At 44.2% G+C, this 17,500-nt stretch overlaps 1 protein-coding gene across 1 annotated transcript; it reads right to left on the bottom strand.

Moving 5' to 3' along the window:
• Positions 1 to 2,114: 2,114 nt before the first annotated feature.
• Positions 2,115 to 10,822, bottom strand: TRIM21 (tripartite motif containing 21). The gene is made up of 7 exons (XM_059069566.2): positions 10,757 to 10,822; positions 9,176 to 9,630; positions 8,584 to 8,679; positions 7,059 to 7,289; positions 4,021 to 4,043; positions 3,251 to 3,351; positions 2,115 to 2,956 (listed from the first exon to the last, which is right to left on the bottom strand). The coding sequence occupies exons 2-7, from the start codon at positions 9,581 to 9,583 to the stop codon at positions 2,409 to 2,411; spliced, it is 1,407 nt and encodes a 468-aa protein (XP_058925549.1). The 5' UTR covers positions 9,584 to 9,630; positions 10,757 to 10,822; the 3' UTR covers positions 2,115 to 2,408.
• Between the last annotated feature and the right edge of the window lie 6,678 nt (positions 10,823 to 17,500).

Genomic DNA, 17,500 nt, shown 5'->3' with positions numbered 1-17,500 from the left:
TCAGTAAAGCTGGGAGAAAAAAGAAAAATGTGGTACATATACACAATGGAATATTATTCAATCATAAAAAAGGAAATCCTGCTATTCGTGACAACATGAATAAACCTGGAGTACCTTATACTAAATGAACACAGAAAGACAAAAACAGTATTATTTCTCTTATATGTACAATCCAAAAAAATTGAACTTTGGTAAGCATAAATTCATTTTCTATGTCTGTGGGTCTGTTTCTGTTTTGTATATGAGTTCATTTGTATCATTTTCTTTTAAGAGTCCACATATAAATGATATCATATGATATTTGTCTTTGGCTTACTATGATAATCTTGTGTGTGACATGCAGGTGTGTATCACTTGCATCACTTGTTAGTAATTATTGGTGGGGATAAAATTTGAGATACTATGAAATCTCTAATTCCTTTTGGTGGAGACCCAGGGGATGGCAGTATGTCATCTGTGTAATGTACATCTCCAAGTATCAGGGTAACCCAATATGTCAAGGCATTCAGATTTTGAGAAATGAGAATATTTAAGTTTATATCATTATGGCAGTCTCCTCCCACCAGTATATCAATTGAAGGGAAAAAAACCCCCACCATCATTTACATTGGTCAAACCCAAGACAGAGACACAGAGAAGCAGAAAAGCTGATTTCATACCCTACCCTTCTATTAAAAAATATTTCTCTATGACCCATGTTGGGTATACAGAATCCAACCCTTCCCCAGTACATCCCATTCATAGAGGACTGAGTTCTCCTCCATATTCTCTCCAGTGTATCAACCAAGGCACTGGTCGACTTTGCCAACTTACACTGATTTAACTCTGTGATGTTGTCTCTTGCCTGAGGATTCGGTTCTTTTTATCTTTCCATCAATATATCTTCTTTCTGTCCAGTGTTAAGATAGACCATTACTCATTCCTAGAAACAACTCCTTTATCAATAAGCTCTTTTTAAGGCCACTGACATCTTTGTATGGTATCTAAGTTTTTCATGAAATATTTAGATTTGCTAAGGGCAATCTGAGATTCTATTTTAGATAAGGAATCAGGGTTCCTAGAAGGATAGTGGCTCTCAGGCAGCCTACTAATTGATGCTCAGGTGTAGAGCTCCACTGTGCCTACCTTAAAAGCTTAAATTCAAGAAAGAGTTTGCTGAAACCAGGTGATAACTGTTACCTCCATCCTGGCCTTCACACCAGTAAGGGTTCAACTGGAGAAGGAGAACTAGCAGGAGATAAATATAAAGAGATTTACTTATTTATTGCAAAACATTCACTTATACAACAGTGGGAGCCGGCAAAGCAAGTCGTAAATCCGCGGGGCAGACTATCAGGAAGGGGAAGCTGGGACTCTTGGGCATGCGTTGAAGCTTCTGTTCACAAGTGGAATAGCTTCTTCAGGAAAGCCTCAGATCTGCCCTTAGGGACTTTCATCTTATTGAACATTAGGCCCACCCAGCTTATCTAAGACAGTCTCCCTTATTTAAAGTCAAATGATTATGGATTTTGATGACATCTACAATACCTTCACAGCAACATCTGGATTAGTGTTTGATTGAAAAACTGGGGGCTTATAGCCTAGGCAAGTTGGCATATCAAAACCCATCACACCTGCCATTTATATTGATATGCCCTTTAACCAACTCCAGTAACAACAAGATGTGGTTGGGAGATAATAGTGGGAATGGGGGGAGCACATCCGGCTGGATATTTAACATGGCAATCTAAGGCACGCATAATTCAGCCTTTATTTTACCTTATTATTATTTTTTTGGCTGCACCACTGGGCTTGCGGATCTTAGTTCCCTGACCATGGATTGAACCCACACCCTCAGCAGCGAAAGCACAGAGTCCTAACCATGGGGCCACCAGGGAATTACCTCAGCCTTTATTTTAAAAGTGTGGCTGCTAATGGCTATTTTTCTATAGGCAGTGGGGAGCCACTCATGATCTGATGCGTGTATGTTGGAAAGATAATCCTAGATGTGTACGAGACAGGAATGATGGGATAGACTGAGGCCCAATTTATCTAGGAGGCCCTTTGCAAGATACATAGTAGGGATCTGACCAAAGGCCTAGAGATGGAGAGGAGAAAACAAAACTCAAATCACATAAGGAAGGCAGAAACATGTTTTAGTTGATCCAGATGAGTTTGGGGGCCAAATACAAGTAGCTTGTTTCATGGAGGGAATCATAAAGCAATGCAGGGCAGGAATATTGGTGTTGCAGGTCATTTGACATAGACCTCCGGTGACCTCCCTGCCATAGTTTGCCTGCTGGCATCCTGACACCTCTGCAGAGACAAAGGTGGTTTGGAGTTCATGGGCAAAGGAGACAGGGCCAGTGGCTGAGAAGGGGAACCAACAGAGAGGTGCTGGTGTCCAGAGAGAGCCATCTGGATCCCTATCAGCCCATCGTCAGTGGACAGAGGGTCAGAGGGGCCGCATTTCTTCCTCTGTCATTGAAACCAGGATTGAAGAAGGGCCGCAGAGGTCCAGCGAAGGCACATTCAGAGAAGGTGTAGATGAGGGAGCCACGGTCAGTGATGTTGTAGAAGGAAACAGTGCTGGCCTCACAGTCTAGGAAGATTCCAACTCGGCGTGCAGGCACCTGAAGGTGGAGGGGAGTCTGGGGGCAGGTGCCAGCCTCATAGTTTTGTTTGTTCCATAGCCAAATTGTCCAGAAGCCATTGTTGGGGCTGAGCAAAAACTGCCCCTTCCTCTGCACGGAGTCTCTACAAACCCCCAGGTCCCAGGCCTCCTTTCCCGTCACATCTACCTCCCAGTAAACTTTCCCAGAGTCAAAGCGCTGGGCACCCAGTACCATGGGATAGGTATCAAATCTCTCCTCATTTTCAGGCACTTCCTGCTGGGTGTTTCCAAGCCTCACTTGTCTCAGATTCTCCGAAAGGATGAGCCACGGATTGGCTGTATGTGGATCCAGAGTGATGTGTACTGCAGAGAGAAGACCACAGTCAGGCCAGGAGAGTGTGGGGTCAGTGACCCTGTGCCTGTGGTGGGGGGATGAGGATGAAAGGGTGACCCTGAGCCTCACTGGGTGAGGAAATGACCCCCTAGCCAATTCTGACCCTTGCCCTGGCCTTTGAGGGAACCACCTTCCCTATTTTGGCCCCTGCCTCACCTACTCTGACCTGACATCTCTCCCCAACCCTGGGATGCACTGTGCATCCTCCTTATCCCCTTTCACTCCCCAGCAGGCCAGTTCCACACCCCTGGTACAGGCCTCACCTCCACATGTCCTCAGCATCTTCTTAACCCCGGGCACATAGCACACATTCCTCAGGTCTGGGGAGGTGATGTCCAGCTCCTTCAGGTTCCAGGACTCACTCCTGGGGGAAAAAGACTTAGCGACCCTGACTCCAGCTCCTACCTCACCCAAATCCTGTTGCTATAATCGCCTTTGGGGATGACTGATAATTTAATATAATGCAATTTGCAAAAACACCTCCTGTGTTAGGATTCCTGAGGGTGAAGGGCAAAAGGAGGTAGGATTTAGTTTCTGTCCAAGGCTTGCTGGCTACAATGGGCCTCTGCAGCACCTGGACAGTCTGTATCTCCACTCCGAGCCTGAGGTCACCATGCAAGCACATTCTGTTTCATTTTACATCAACGTGTCTGATATAGGCTGAATCACTTCCATGAGGAACCTAAGGAGTCTCACCCCTATCGTGGGTAAGACCCACGATAACCAGTTTGAAACTGGTTAGATTCTTTTTAAAGAAGGAGTCCCAGCAGGCTGTAGACTCAGAACTTCCCTGTTGGTCATAACTTCACTTTGTGAAGACGTTATAGTCCAATTACTTTGGGCAACTCACCAATTGAGATGTCCATTAATTAGCCTTCTGAGACCAGAAAATATTTTATGGAGGATTGGGTCTTTGAGAATAGGGAAGAGGATGGGGATAACGTCAATGTACATTTTTTAACTCAAAACCGTTTTTCACAGGTATATATGCCTCCTGCTGTCCCATCCTCTAACAAAGAAAACCTCTCCTTACCTTTCCAGGACACTTTTCACCTCCTGAGGAGAAAAGAGACAGAGAGTAAGATCTGGAGTCATTGGTTTATGACTGAGACTTCAGTCCTGTGGGTCACGCGATGCTACCCTGAGGTCCACAGGCAACTGCTCTCTGCCCCATCCCTCTGGGCCAAGTCCCAAAAGACGCTTCTGACCAGCTTGGAACAAAAGGCGTGTGTGGGTGCTTGTGGGGGAAGCAGAAACCCAGCATGGGTGTGACTTACAGTTAGGGGAAGGAAGAGCAGCTTACAAACTCTGACTCAGAAAACAAATTAAAAAGACCAGATTCTTGGTGGGGGTGGGTGGGAGAGAAAAAAGGGGCAAATAGCCAGCCTGGCTGAGGCCCAGAGGCAGTCACAGAGAAAGAATAGCCAAGTCAGCATGCACAGAATGCACAGAAACTACTCTTATTTGTGGGCTTGCACAATTTGGGGAGGAAGGGCTGGCTAGTTAGAGCTCTGTCCTCTGCTGTAGTTAACATAGCCCCCTGGATCATGTATGTGAAACCAAAACATCTGAGAATATTCTGTGGCAGGGGTTGGGGTCCTTACCTGGGAACCGGCAGGCTCCTAGGCCCAGGAAAAAGTGCCTTAGAAAGCTCTGCTCAATGCTGGGCTGACGCAAGATTTAGATAACGGGAAGAAGAGAGCCCGCCAAGTCAAATCAATCCTGTGGGCTTTTTTGCACAAACCAGAAATGGCTTCATGACCATATCTGACCCAGAGAAAAGGTATGGGGGAAAGAGGAACCATAGAATGTTACAGCAGAGGGACTTTTGAGACCATCTAGTCCAAAGGTTCCCAAAGTGAGGCAAACATATCATTGGTGGATGTGAGATGACTTTAAGTAGAACACACATCAATGAATTTATAAAAAATAGTTTTTTAAAAAAAATAAATTCACTGATGTGTGTTCTACTTAACACCTCTTACTATTCAGGTGAACTTGGTTAAGCTATTTAGCTTTAGTCTCTAAATCTCTTCACATCTCTGCACCTTAGTTTTCTCATCTATGAAATGGGGATAACAGTAACATCCAACTCATTGCATTGTCATGAGGGACTAAACACCTGGCATGTTATATGTGTTATTTAAGAATTTGCAGTTATTAATATTATTGTTATGAAATACATTAGAAAAGGTATCAGTAACATAACACCTGGCTACTATTGCTTAGGACAAATTTCTTTTTCTTTTCTTTTTTTTTTTTTTGTATAACTTGTCTTGTTTAATTATTACTAAACTCCTATTAGGTAAGTACTGTTATTTATATTCCATTTACAGATTAGGAAACAGGCATAGAACAAACAAAGTCACAAGGATAGCCATATAACTCAATAATTCATGCAATTAGCATATACATCTAAGCTATATTACCAAATGAGAACACTGGCTTAGGCCAAATAAGGGAGAAACAAAGTCACATTTTAATATTTCTCTAAAATTCTCATTTCCTGGTCCTGATTTCCCTGGGAGGACAAAATTATGCTCACAAGGTTTAATTTTATTTTCTCAGTTATTTTACTTTTAGCTTTATTTCCTCATTTCCAATCTACTATTTTTATGTTCAGTAGGTAGTTCATAATATAAATGATAATAAAATTAACTAACACTTATGCAACCACATACTCTATTTCAGGTACTGTTCTAAGCATTTTATATGTACTGAAACCGAGCAGGACCCTGTGCGGCTTTCCCAAGAGCGGATCCTTTTTTTGTCCCTGTCTCTCTCTTTTTTTTTTTTTAATTGAAGTATAGTTGATTTTTTTTTTTTTTTTTTTTTTTTTTTTTTTTTTTTTTTTTTTTTTGCGGTATGCGGGCCTCTCACTGTTGCGGCCTCTCCCGCTGCGGAGCACAGGCTCCGGACGCACAGGCTCAGCAGCCATGGCTCACGGGCCTAGTTGCTCCGCGGCACGTGGGATCCTCCCGGACCAGGGCACGAACCCGCGCCCCCTGCATCGGCAGGCGGACTCTCAACCACTGCGCCACCAGGGAAGCCCAGTATAGTTGATTTTAATTGAAGTATAGTTAATGTTTCAGGTGTACAGCAAAGTGATTCAGTTACACACACACACACACACACACACACACACACACACACACATATATATATATACACACACATATCGATTCTTTTTCAGATTCTTTTCCATTGTAGATTATTGCAAGATATTGAATATAGTTCCCTGTGCTATGCAGTAGGTCCTTGTTATTTATCTATTTTATATACAGTAGTGTATATCTGTTAGTCTCAAATCTCTAATTTATCTCCCATCTCCTTTCCCCCTTGGTAACCATAAGTCTGTTTTTTATGTCTGTGAGTCTGTTTCTGTTTTGTAAAATAAGTTCCTTTGCATTATTTTTTTAGATTCCACATATAAGTGATATCATGATATTTGTCTTTGAGGACAAATTTCCTTTTAAACTAAATTTATTCAGGTAAAAGAGTGAGACAATTTAAAGAGAAAAGTAACATGCTCAAATCATTTGGGTAGTTCACATAAGTAGCAGAAAGTGTAAAGACGATAAATTTATGACTAAAGCCTGGGGAACCCCTGTTATTTAGCCCACTCCCTCCCCCTTGCTTCACAAATGGAGAAATTAGGTCTAGGAAAGGAAAATGACAACTTAGGGTAACAGAGAGAATTGGTGGCAGAGCTGGGGCTGGGTTACTGTCTCTATGAGATACGTAATACTATAATATCTATTTAACATATGAGAAACCTGATCCTCAGAAAGATTAAGGTCCTTTCTCAAGGTCATGAATCTGGTATGTATTAGAGCAGGCACTTACCAGAGATGTCCATTTCTTTTAATTGCTGCATGGAATATTCCCACCTAAATTTGTACCTTTCCATGTCTTGAATGCAAACCACTCATGGGTCTGAATTCCAGTCTGTTTTATTTAAGAAACCTCCAGGGACCAAGTCTCTGTGTGCTCTGAAGGCAGCCCCGAAGAGCTCTGGCTTTTTTCAATGACTCCTTGAATCTCAGAGGGGAGCCCGTCCTCAGGCCTCACCTGCAGCAGTTCCAGCGCTGAGCCCCGACTCCTCCTCTCTAGTTCTGAGATCAGCTCCTGCAGGGCCTGGCTCTCTTGGGCCAGCCTGGCCTCTGTGGCCCCCAGGACTCTCAGCTGTTGCCTCTCCTCCTCCTCCAGCTTCCGCAGTTGCCTCTGCTCCTCTTTAGCCAGAAAGTTTTTCTGTCTTACAAACTCTTCGTGAATCCTCAATTTTTGTGCCTCAACTTTCCCCTTTGGTGTCAATGGAAAGAAAAGAGGTGTTTTTTTTTTTTTTTTTTTTTTTTTTTTTTTTTTTTTTTTTGCGGTACGCGAGCCCTCTCACTGTTGTGGCCTCTCCCGTTGCGGAGCGCAGGCTCCGGACGCGCAGGCTCAGCGGCCATGGCTCACGGGCCCAGCCGCTCCGCGGCATGTGGGATCCTCCCGGACCGGGACACGAACCCGTGCCCCCTGCATCGGCAGGCGGACTCTCAACCACTGCACCACCAGTGAAGCCCAGAGGTGGTTTTTTATCACAGTCTCCTAAGCTTTGGGAATGGAAGTGCCCATATCTATTTCTATTCCTGGAAGACTCACCACTCTGGCTCTGTCTGAGAATAAACACACACGTACACCATTTTGCTGGGGAGGCGGGGGGCTGAGGCTCCTGGGACTAAGAGGTTAATGGGACTGGTGGGAGCGCACCATGGCTGCCCTCTAACCACAGCGGCATCTGCCTATGGTACCGGAGATTTCCTCAACCTCCTTCAAATCACCACCGGAACATGCCCCTTGCTCTTCACATCTCAGTGAGTAACTGAGGGAGTAACACTTGGTCCCACTGCCAACAACCTCTCAAAGACAGGCTCACAGCCCCGTTCCTAAGTCCTGGGGAAAAGGAGTCTTTGGGATATTCTTGGCTTGCTCTCTCCTGCTTGTAACTGGAGGGTCACTCGATGACACAGGGTGACCCTTCTTGCCACCACAGCCTGACTCACCCTTCCCGGGCCCCAAATCTTCCTCTTCTGGGATCCCTTGGCCATGGGCTCCTTCCACTCCCTTCTAGTCCCTGACACGCCCCACCTCCTAATTCCTGGTGCAGAACAAGCTGTAGCTCTGGACATGGTCAAGCAACCAACTGGTCAGACTGTTTTTCCTACCTTACACCTTGATGGTTCCCTTAAGTCTGTTCCTCACAGCCCTTGTCATTTCCCGACAGGCCAAGTCATTGGCATCTCTCCTGGGATTCCTCTGTCCCAGACACTGAGGCTCTGTGCTGTCATCTCCAGAGACTGGGCTCAAGGAGCAGGAGCTTCAGGGTATGTCTTGTCCCTCAGCACCTTCTCTTAAGACTCTCCATGTGATTGGGAGCTCTCTTTGAGCTATACCCTTTTTTATTCCCCTCCATCAGGAGACCTAGGGGACAGTTGGTTCTCGGGGAGTGAGATATAGGCACTGGTATAGCTATGGTTAGGGCTTTCTTGAGTCCAGGATCCTGGACCCTCCCCAGGCTTCTGATCTAAGATTCCCTTCAGGACATGACTCTTGCCTTCCAGGCTGCTTTCTTCATTACAACATCTACTTCCAACTTCTCAGCCAACTCCTGTTTGTTTCTTAGTTTCTGTAGTACCACCTGGAGCTTCTCCTGCAGAGAAAGATAGCAGGTTAATGCCCACTCAGATCAAGAAGATGCGGTGGCATGAGGTGGGGGAAGATCATACTGATTCTTAGAAAAGTCTGAGTGCAGAGGATGAGCAAGAACTAGAGTCTGTTTGGGGTAGGAATTCTGTGGATGGGAAGACTTTGGAAAAAGCCTGATGTTTCTTACAAAATAGGGCCACACTGTTGGGGTAGTAGGGATGGGGGCACTACTCATTCTTAATTAACCAGGAGGCCACAAGGAAACATGATCCATGCAGCATTTTCCCAGAGCATACACCCTGCTCCTGGGGAATGAGAAAATTGTGCTGAGCTTGCAATTCTCCCCTTAAATAAGACACAGAAGGCAGGAGACCCCCATCCTTTCCCCATCACCTCAACTCCACAGGTGACTCTCTCCCATTCCCAGCCCTGGGGAACAAAGCAGTCATCAAGGCCCTATCTCCTTTCTACCTGTTCGTGCCTCCATGCTAAGGCCTCACCTGGTACTCCTGAGCAGCCTCCTCAATAGGGACCATGGGGTGGTCACGGTGTTTCTGGGACTGGGAACACACCCAGCAAAGGGCCTTTCCATCTTCCTTACAAAATAGGTGAAGTTTCTCTCCGTGCACCACACACAGCTCCCCTTGTGTGCCCTCCTTGGCATCCTGGCTGATTTTTCTAAGATTCTCCACCATGTTGGCCACCTGTCGATTGGGCCGGAGGTTCCGGAGCAGGAATTGGTGCCGGCACACAGGACAGACGCTGCCCCCATGTTTCCCAACCTTAGAGATGCATTCCTGGCAGAAGCTGTGACCACATTCGATGCTCATGGGCTCCACCATGGGATCCAGGCAGATAGAGCACGTGACCTCCTCCCACATCATTGCCAAGGGCACTGCTGAGGCCATAGGGGTAATGTTCCTATTAAGCAGCACTGGGAAGATCTTCCAGTGGCCTAGTGGGAGAGAAGAAGAGGAAAGGAGGAGAGAAGAGGAAGGGAGGAGATGAGAAGAGCTGTGTGAGAAAAGCAAGACAATTCAAAGGAAGCCAGCAGGGAGAGTGAGCTGGTGGGGGTGAAAACAAGAAAAGAAAAGGAACTCAACCTGAATAACAAGAGCTTCTCCTCCATAGTCTGGTTCACTGATCCAGTCAGACAGAAGGGGAAACTGAGTCCCCAAAAGAGATAGCAAAAATTGTTGAGAACCTAAGATACAGCTGCTTACAATTCGACTTTCATCATGTCCATCTCTTCTTAAGCCCTCAGTGCTCAGGCTTTACCTGTCCATCTTCCTTTTCAGGCCACTGGTCTTCGACTCTGTTGAGAGCTAATCCTAATAGTAGCGACCATTTACCATGCACCTTCCAGGTGCCAGATGCTACCTACTTCACATAGATCTTCATTAATTTTTGCAATAATGGCAGGAACTATCTCTATCTATCTATAATATGAATATATATAAGAATATTTATATTTATTCTTATATATTCTCATAAGTATATATGTATATCTGTATGTGCACATATATATATGTGTATATGTATATACATATGTGTATACACACAAACATACACACAAATGTGTGGTTGATTGAGCACTCCCTGGGCTCTTCTCTCAGCTACTCTGAACCTGGCACCTGTCTTCGTTTCTTCCAGGGCATAGACCCATACGTTTCTAACATTCTAAGCACCCTGTCCCTCTCACCTCTAGAGGGGGCCTTTTGGGGATGGGAGTCTCAGGGATTGCAGACCCACCCCACACCGGGCTCCCCTGGACCACCCTCCAAGCTAGGTTGCCATCCTAGTTCTCCCAGTTTCCCTGGGTCCTTCATCCCAGCTCAGGTGCCGGCAGCTGGGCAGCCCGAGCTCCTTCTTGGAAGTCGGGTTCGCAGCCCAGCCTCCACCCAGGCAGCAGGGGAAGAACTGCTGGGTTAGGGTTGAGGGAGACCTGCTGCGAAGGGAAAACTGAGATCGAAGGCTCTAGGGGTGGGGACTGCTTAGGAAGGGGCTCTTCAGATCTGGGGAAGGGGAGAGAGGTCCCCAAGGCAGGGCTGGGGTACCTCCGTCTAACCAAATTCACTCACCTTTTCCAAGAACTGAGCAGATACTAGCCGGCTCCCTGTTTCACTTTCGATTTCCTGTCAAAGGCCAGTCTGAAAGGGAGGGGGGCGGAGCAGGAGGAGAAAAGGGAGGAGGAAGGAGGAGGGGTTGAGGTGCGGCCTGCGACGGGAACCGTGGGCGGGGGCTTTTTGGAGGCTGGGACTGAGTGACCGCTCCGCAGCATTTAGTCCTTGCTTTGCGCTCCCTCCCGTGTCCTCACTGTCTAATAGAGTAAAATATCGTTATCTGCTACGTGGAGGAGTCATGCTGCTTTATCTGACCCTGGTCATCACCCCACGCCTACGAGGTGTGCCCGCGTGCAGGAGCGGCTCTTAAGGAGGTTTGGATGGACAGGAGTGCCCGGAGCTCTCCCGCAAAGGCCACCTTCTGTTTCCTACTTCACCAAACAATTCCTTTTCAGGAGACTTGATATTTTTTTAATTTCAGGGGGAGAGGGATTTTTTTCGCACTACCCCGAGGTGGCATCACATCAGTGAGTGGTAAGAAGGGACTTGACATTTATTCAGCACCAACTGTGAACTTATCACTGAGCTAGGGATTTTCTCTGGCTGTTTTATTATTATTATTAAAGTTGTGGGAAAATACACATAACATTTACCATCTTAGCCAATTTTAAGTGTATAGTTCAGTGGCATTCAATACATTCACATTGTTGTATAACCATTACCACCACCCATGCACAGAACTTTCTTCATCTTGCCAAACTAAAACTCAGTACCCATTAAACAATAATCTCCCATTCCCTCCCCTCAGACCCTGGCAACCACCGTTCTGTTTTTTGTTTCTGTGAGTTTGACTATTTTAGGTGCCTCATGTAAGTGGAATCATACAGTATTTGTCCCTTCGTGACTAGTTTCTTTTACTTAACGTAATGTCCTCAAGGTTCATCCATGTTGTAGCATGTAACAGGATTTCCTTCCTCTTTAAGGCTGAACAATATTCCAGTGTCTGGGTATACTTTTTTTTTGTGCGCGGGCCTCTCACTGCTGTGGCCTCTCCCATTGTGGAGCACAGGCTCCGGACGCGCAGGCTCAGCGGCCATGGCTCACGGGCCCAGCCGCTCAGTGGCATGTGGGATCTTCCCGGACCGGGGCACGAACCCACGTCCCCTGCATCGGCAGGCGGACTCTCAACCACTGCGCCACCAGGGAAGCCCTGGGTATAGATTTTGATTATCCATTCATCTGTCAATGGATGCTTGGGTGGCTTCCATCTCTTGGCTATTGTGAATAACACTGCTATGTCAGGTTATATTATTTAAGTCACACAACAACTTAGCGATTCAGGGTTTATTACTCATTACAGAAACGGACACAGAGGCTGAATGGAGTGAGGTGACGTGCTTTAAGTGACGCAGTAGGCATAGATGCATGAGAGTTAAAGTTCCAGGGAAAATCCTCATTTTAGGGACAGCCAGGAGATAACAGCCTGCCCTGATAGTTCAGGCAGAGGCTGCAGGGGCAGCTGATAGAAATGTGGCTGTAGAGGAGAAAGGAGAAAAGAGGAAGGATGGTAAGGCTAGAAGAATTCTCAATTCCTTCTTACTCATTCTTTTTTTTTTTGGCCCCTGTATAACTTGAGGTAAAAACATCCGTTGAACTTCACTTAATATTTTGTATAGATTTTGGAAACCTAAAGACACTTCATGCTTCTTTGAAATTTCCAATTCTGTTTTTAAGAGAATTTGCTCAGTGAAAGGCTCTCAGGTGATATCTAATGTCCAAATTGTGCCACTGTACTCAGACTTAATTCCAGGAACATAGTTCCAGAGAGCAAAGTTGGAAACAGAGTTAAACAAACAAACAAAAAAAAAAATGAAAGGAAGAAGAGACTTGTATGTGAGTTTGAAAACACTCAGAAAATGACTCTGCTTCACATCGCTGCAGACCCTTTGTGGTTTCCAGCAGGCACGAAGTAGAACTGTTGGGAGGAGAACTGTAGAAAAGAGCACAGATCTCATGATAGGGCAGACTGGATTCAGTGCTAGGCTTGCTATTTACTGTGACATGCCATTTCTCTGAGCATCACTGTCCTCATCTATTATATGAGGATGTTAATACATACGCCACAGGGTTTCTTTGGCAAATGTTCAATAATATGCACACAGATCAATTAACATAATGCATACACAGCTGCAACAGTTCCCACCTTGGCAATTGGCTATAAGACCAAAGTTGTCACTCATTCCAAATTCTCCTCATTCACTGCCAGGACTTCAGTACTGCAGTGTTCTTTTCCTGGTAAGGTGACCCAAATCTTCATTCCTGAATGTTCAATACCAATGTTCCTGTCTTTAATACATTGGCCATTGTTACTGGACATTGGTAACTAGGAATCTCTCCAATTCATATTTTAGGTTTTAGGCATAGTCCTCCTTGCCCCCATTATGTACCAGCAACTCAAGTTCTCTTGGTAATAGGGATAAGTCATTCCAGCTAGTATAGAAACCTCATCCTCTATTTCTTCAGTGGCTGAAGAAGCACCAGAGAGCCAGGGGATAGTGGCAAATTCCTATTTATTAGAACAGATTTTCTTACTCTGGTGGAAGAGCTTCTCCTTTCTTTACTAGACCCTTCGAACAGTGCTGAGCCCTATGTTGGGGGGGTGGAAAGAAAATGTTCTGTAAATATTACAAGTTTGATGGTAATAGGGGCCACATTCACCTCCCTTCTTGATTCTCTGAAGAGTGTGTTTATAATGGATATTAAAAAATGCCATCACATATTAGTTGTTGATTTTAAGCATGTACCAGAATTTACGGGACAACCTTCCTATATCATAGGGTGGGGTTTCCAAATTGCTGCCATAACTGCGCCTTCAGCAGTACGTCCCAGAGTTTTATTGGGCCAACTTTTTCTGGCTGATGGTGTACATTGTCAGACCACTGCATTCCACAGGGCAATCCCATTATCAGAGTTCTTGGAACTGTAAAATCAGTTCCTTGGTTGCAGGTGATATTGTCGGATACACAGATGGTGTAAGTCTAAAAATGGTGGTGCTGGCAGAAGCAATGTAAGATGGAAAATGAATCTGTCTCTGGAACAGTACCTATTTTGTGAGGACAAATTGCTGTTGGTTCAATGTAATTAACATTCCGCTAGAAGACTGTCTAGTTTCTCTTAGAAATGGTGAAAAACCAGGCTTCAGAGTTGGCCTTTTAGGTGCAAGTGTCGGTAGCAGCAGGGATCTAATCTCTGCCTGAGCATGGGTTTCTCCTCAAGCTATCTGTTTACCACTACTGATAAAGACACTTGTATAAGAGCCCACTGAACAAGCAACACGTGGCTGGGAAGAGGCTGATCAACATCCACAGGTTGGGTCATCTTATTTACCTGATTGTTGAGTGCCTTCTCTGTGTTGTATGTCCTCTGGTGTGTATTCACATGGGACAAAAATATTTTCACTCTGGACCCTTTCCTAGACATTCAATGCATACTTCTATCCATAATTCTTTGTTATCAATCTTTGAATCTTTTATTTTTCAGCCCTGGACCACAGGCCAACCTGTAAGACACAGTCAAGGTGGTATATATATCATCTACATCAATTCATCTTTTTTTTTTTCAAGCAAAGCAGACAACCCCCTGCTTCAAGTTTTGTCCATTGGGAAGATTTTCCTTCACCACTGTCTTGCAGGATGATATGTATTGGATACTAATCTTGTGCACCATATCAAATTCTCTTGAACCCCCTCTTATTCTCTTAGCACCCTACCAGTGCTGGGTTACCACTCCATACACACACTTTCGGATTTGGATGAGACATCACACTGCAGGGTATGGGATCCAGGTTTCTGAGCAGCTGTTATAGGCAAATGCCACAAGCAAAAAGTGCAGGGGGTTAGTTCCCCATGAGGTGAACGTTGATAGGAGAGATAGGAGAGAGTGGGACTGATAAATTCCCTTCCTTTCTCTCCCATGGACTACTTCTAGATGAGGCTCCTTCTTGCAGTTCTGATGAGCAAACCCACTGGCCAAGGAGCTTGTCAGCTCGTTTTTGAAACTCATTATGAATCATTATCCAGTGTGATAATACATTGAATTGCATTGTTTTGTATTTTTTCCTTGCCTCACTTCCCTTTCCCCCAAGGCTGATTGTCTTGCTTCTCATTTTTCTTACCCTCACTGCCTGCTGAATAAAGGTCACTAATTTAATCATACCTCAGGTTCATCTAGAGGATCTGGTCAATCTTCCTCCAGTATTTGCAATGCCTAAACCCAGTTAGAAACCAGATCACAAGGGAGCCTGGGAAACCCAGCATTCAGGAATTAACCTCTTGCAATAAAGAGGGAGAAGGGATATATTTGAGAGCAAATATGCAAATGACTGGCTCGGTGTTTTATACTTATCATCTTATTTATAACTCTCTAGATAGTCTTATCATCTCAATTTTATAGAGTGGGTGCTGATGCATTTAGAGTCTAGGTACCTGGCACAGGGTACCTAGTTTAAAAGTCAGGAGTTTAAGTTCTGCTTGATGCCATATACAATGATCTTAACTATAATCCAGGCAAGCCTTTTGTTTTTATGTATTTAAGGCCAACGTATCCTTAAAGTCTCAACTCAAACATCATCATCTTTTACATAAAACCTTCCCTATTCCTCCTTGTCTACTAAAGGAGAGAGTAATATACCAGTTTAGTTTTTACACACATTTACTCTTTTTTTTTGAGGCATAAGCTACTAGAGGATAGGATTGATGCCTATCTAATCTCTGGGTAAAGCACAGTGAATAAAGGGACCCCAAATTTGTGAACCATTTAAAATAATATTGGATAATTTAGATTTTAGAATTAGTAGAATGGGGGGCAGGCTCTCATAAGAAGATAGAATTACTCTTAAGTTTCACCTGCCTACTTCCATTTATCATTCTTTATCCCATCCTTGATTTGAGAGCTGACCCTTGCATTAGCCATATTTATTACTTGTAAGGCAAAGAAAGCATCCTAGAATTAGGTGCTGGAAAAGCTAAAGAAAATATTTCATCAGAGAGATGTCAGTATTTCAACAAACAGTTAAGAATCCAGTAAAAAATGATCTCTTTATCCCTAGAAACTGAAATATAAGAAACTCCAACATTTCTAAAATTTCAGTGAATGAAAAAATGGTGTGTAATAGGTATAAGAAGGCTTATATTGGGGTGTGGCCCATGGAGGACAGAGAGATTGGTCTCCTGGTTGAAAGAACCACCTGGAAAACCCCAGAAACTACTAATAGCCTCAAGCAGACAGAACCTGGAAATATCCTGTTCCCTAATCTGCAGGAAACACTGGAACCTGGAGTGGAATAAAGAGGAGTTAGGACTCACAGATATAGAGAACAAACAGTGGTTACCAGTGGGCGTGGAGGGGAAATATAGGGTTGGGGGCATGGAGCTTATAAACTACTGGGTGTAAGATAGCCTCAAGAATGTATTGTACAATACAGGGAATATAGACAATATTTTGTAATAACTGTAAGTGGAACGTAACCTTTAAAAATTGTATAAGAAATAAAAATAAATTTAAAAAAAGAGGCGTCAGGACATCCTGCAGTGTAGCCTGACAACTCTACATTTTCTTTTCATGCTAGAGAGAAAGGAGGAGAGGATGGCTTTTCTACAAAATAACTGACCAACTTTCTCAAGACTCTCACGGTCATGAAAACCAAGGAAAAATTGAGAAACCATCACAGACCCGAAGAGACTAAGGAGACATGATGACTAATTGGGATATAGTACCTACATTGAATCCTGGAACAGACAGAAAACAGACACTAGTGAGAAAACTGGTGAAATCCAAATAAAATCTGAACTTCAGTTGATAGTAATGTACCAATATCAGTCCCTTAGTTTTGACAAATGTACCATGTTTATGTATTATGTTAACATTAAGGAAACTGGGTGAAGGGTATACAGAAATTCTCTACACTATCTTTTTAACTTTTCTGTAAATCTAAATTTATCCCAGGATAAAAAGTTTATTTTAAAAGAGCCAAAACTCTGACTCTGAGTGGTGGAGGAAGTGTGGCATATGGATGGACAATGCAGAGGAGTCCAGGCAGATTACTGAAGCCTGTTCTCAATTTCCTATTGGAAAGGAAAAGGGAGTATGTATGGAGCTTATATGATGTGTCAAGTTCCTTTCTGAGTGCCTTTCTATTATAATATAATTCTAACCACAATCCCATGAAATAATCATTATTCCCAGTTTACAAGCGAACCATGAAAGGTTCAAGGAGTTAAAGTCATTTGCTCATTATCACACAGTTGATGAGTGACAGATCCAGAAATAGATCACAGCTTTTCTACATCATGCTTGATGTATAATCCCTGGGGGTATTAACAGGTGACAGATGTTGCTTCATCATTATAACTGTTTTCAACCACCTTCATTCCCTAGGTACAGGCATAAAGTTAGATAGAAAACTTTTCTCCTTTCCAACACACTCTCCACGTTTAAAGCACTTACACATGTCTCTTTGGTTACATGCCTGATTTCTCATTCTCTCTAGAAATGGAAATTCCTTGCAGCCTCTGTTGCCTCAGGACAGACTACATCCCTGTCTTTAACTATTACCGACCAGCGTTCTAGGCCTTCCCCAGTCAATAGAAATTGACTAGAGGCCAGACAAAAAAATTTAGGGAGGCTTTATTGGGGCCCCTGCTGCAGCAGGGGGGAGTGAGAACAAACAACATGTTCCCTTGCTTGCTCCCTGAAGCGGGGGGC

The sequence above is a fragment of the Kogia breviceps genome, chromosome 7 (assembly GCF_026419965.1).
Source record: "Kogia breviceps isolate mKogBre1 chromosome 7, mKogBre1 haplotype 1, whole genome shotgun sequence".
Lineage (NCBI taxonomy): Eukaryota > Metazoa > Chordata > Mammalia > Artiodactyla > Physeteridae > Kogia > Kogia breviceps.
The sequence above is the reverse complement of the archived record's forward strand: the minus strand, read 5'-3'. Positions and strand labels throughout refer to the sequence as shown.

Excerpts from the sequence above, each read along its gene's own strand:
- TRIM21 (XM_059069566.2), bottom strand. The coding sequence starts at position 9,583 with ATGGCCTCAGCAGTGCCCTTGGCAATGATGTGGGAGGAGGTCACGTGC. Across the intron at positions 3,352-4,020 it reads GTGAAAAGTGTCCTGGAAAG|GAGTGAGTCCTGGAACCTGA; the intron begins GTAAGGAGAGGT and ends TTTTTCCCCCAG. Across the intron at positions 2,957-3,250 it reads GATGCTGAGGACATGTGGAG|TACACATCACTCTGGATCCA; the intron begins GTGAGGCCTGTA and ends TTCTCTCTGCAG.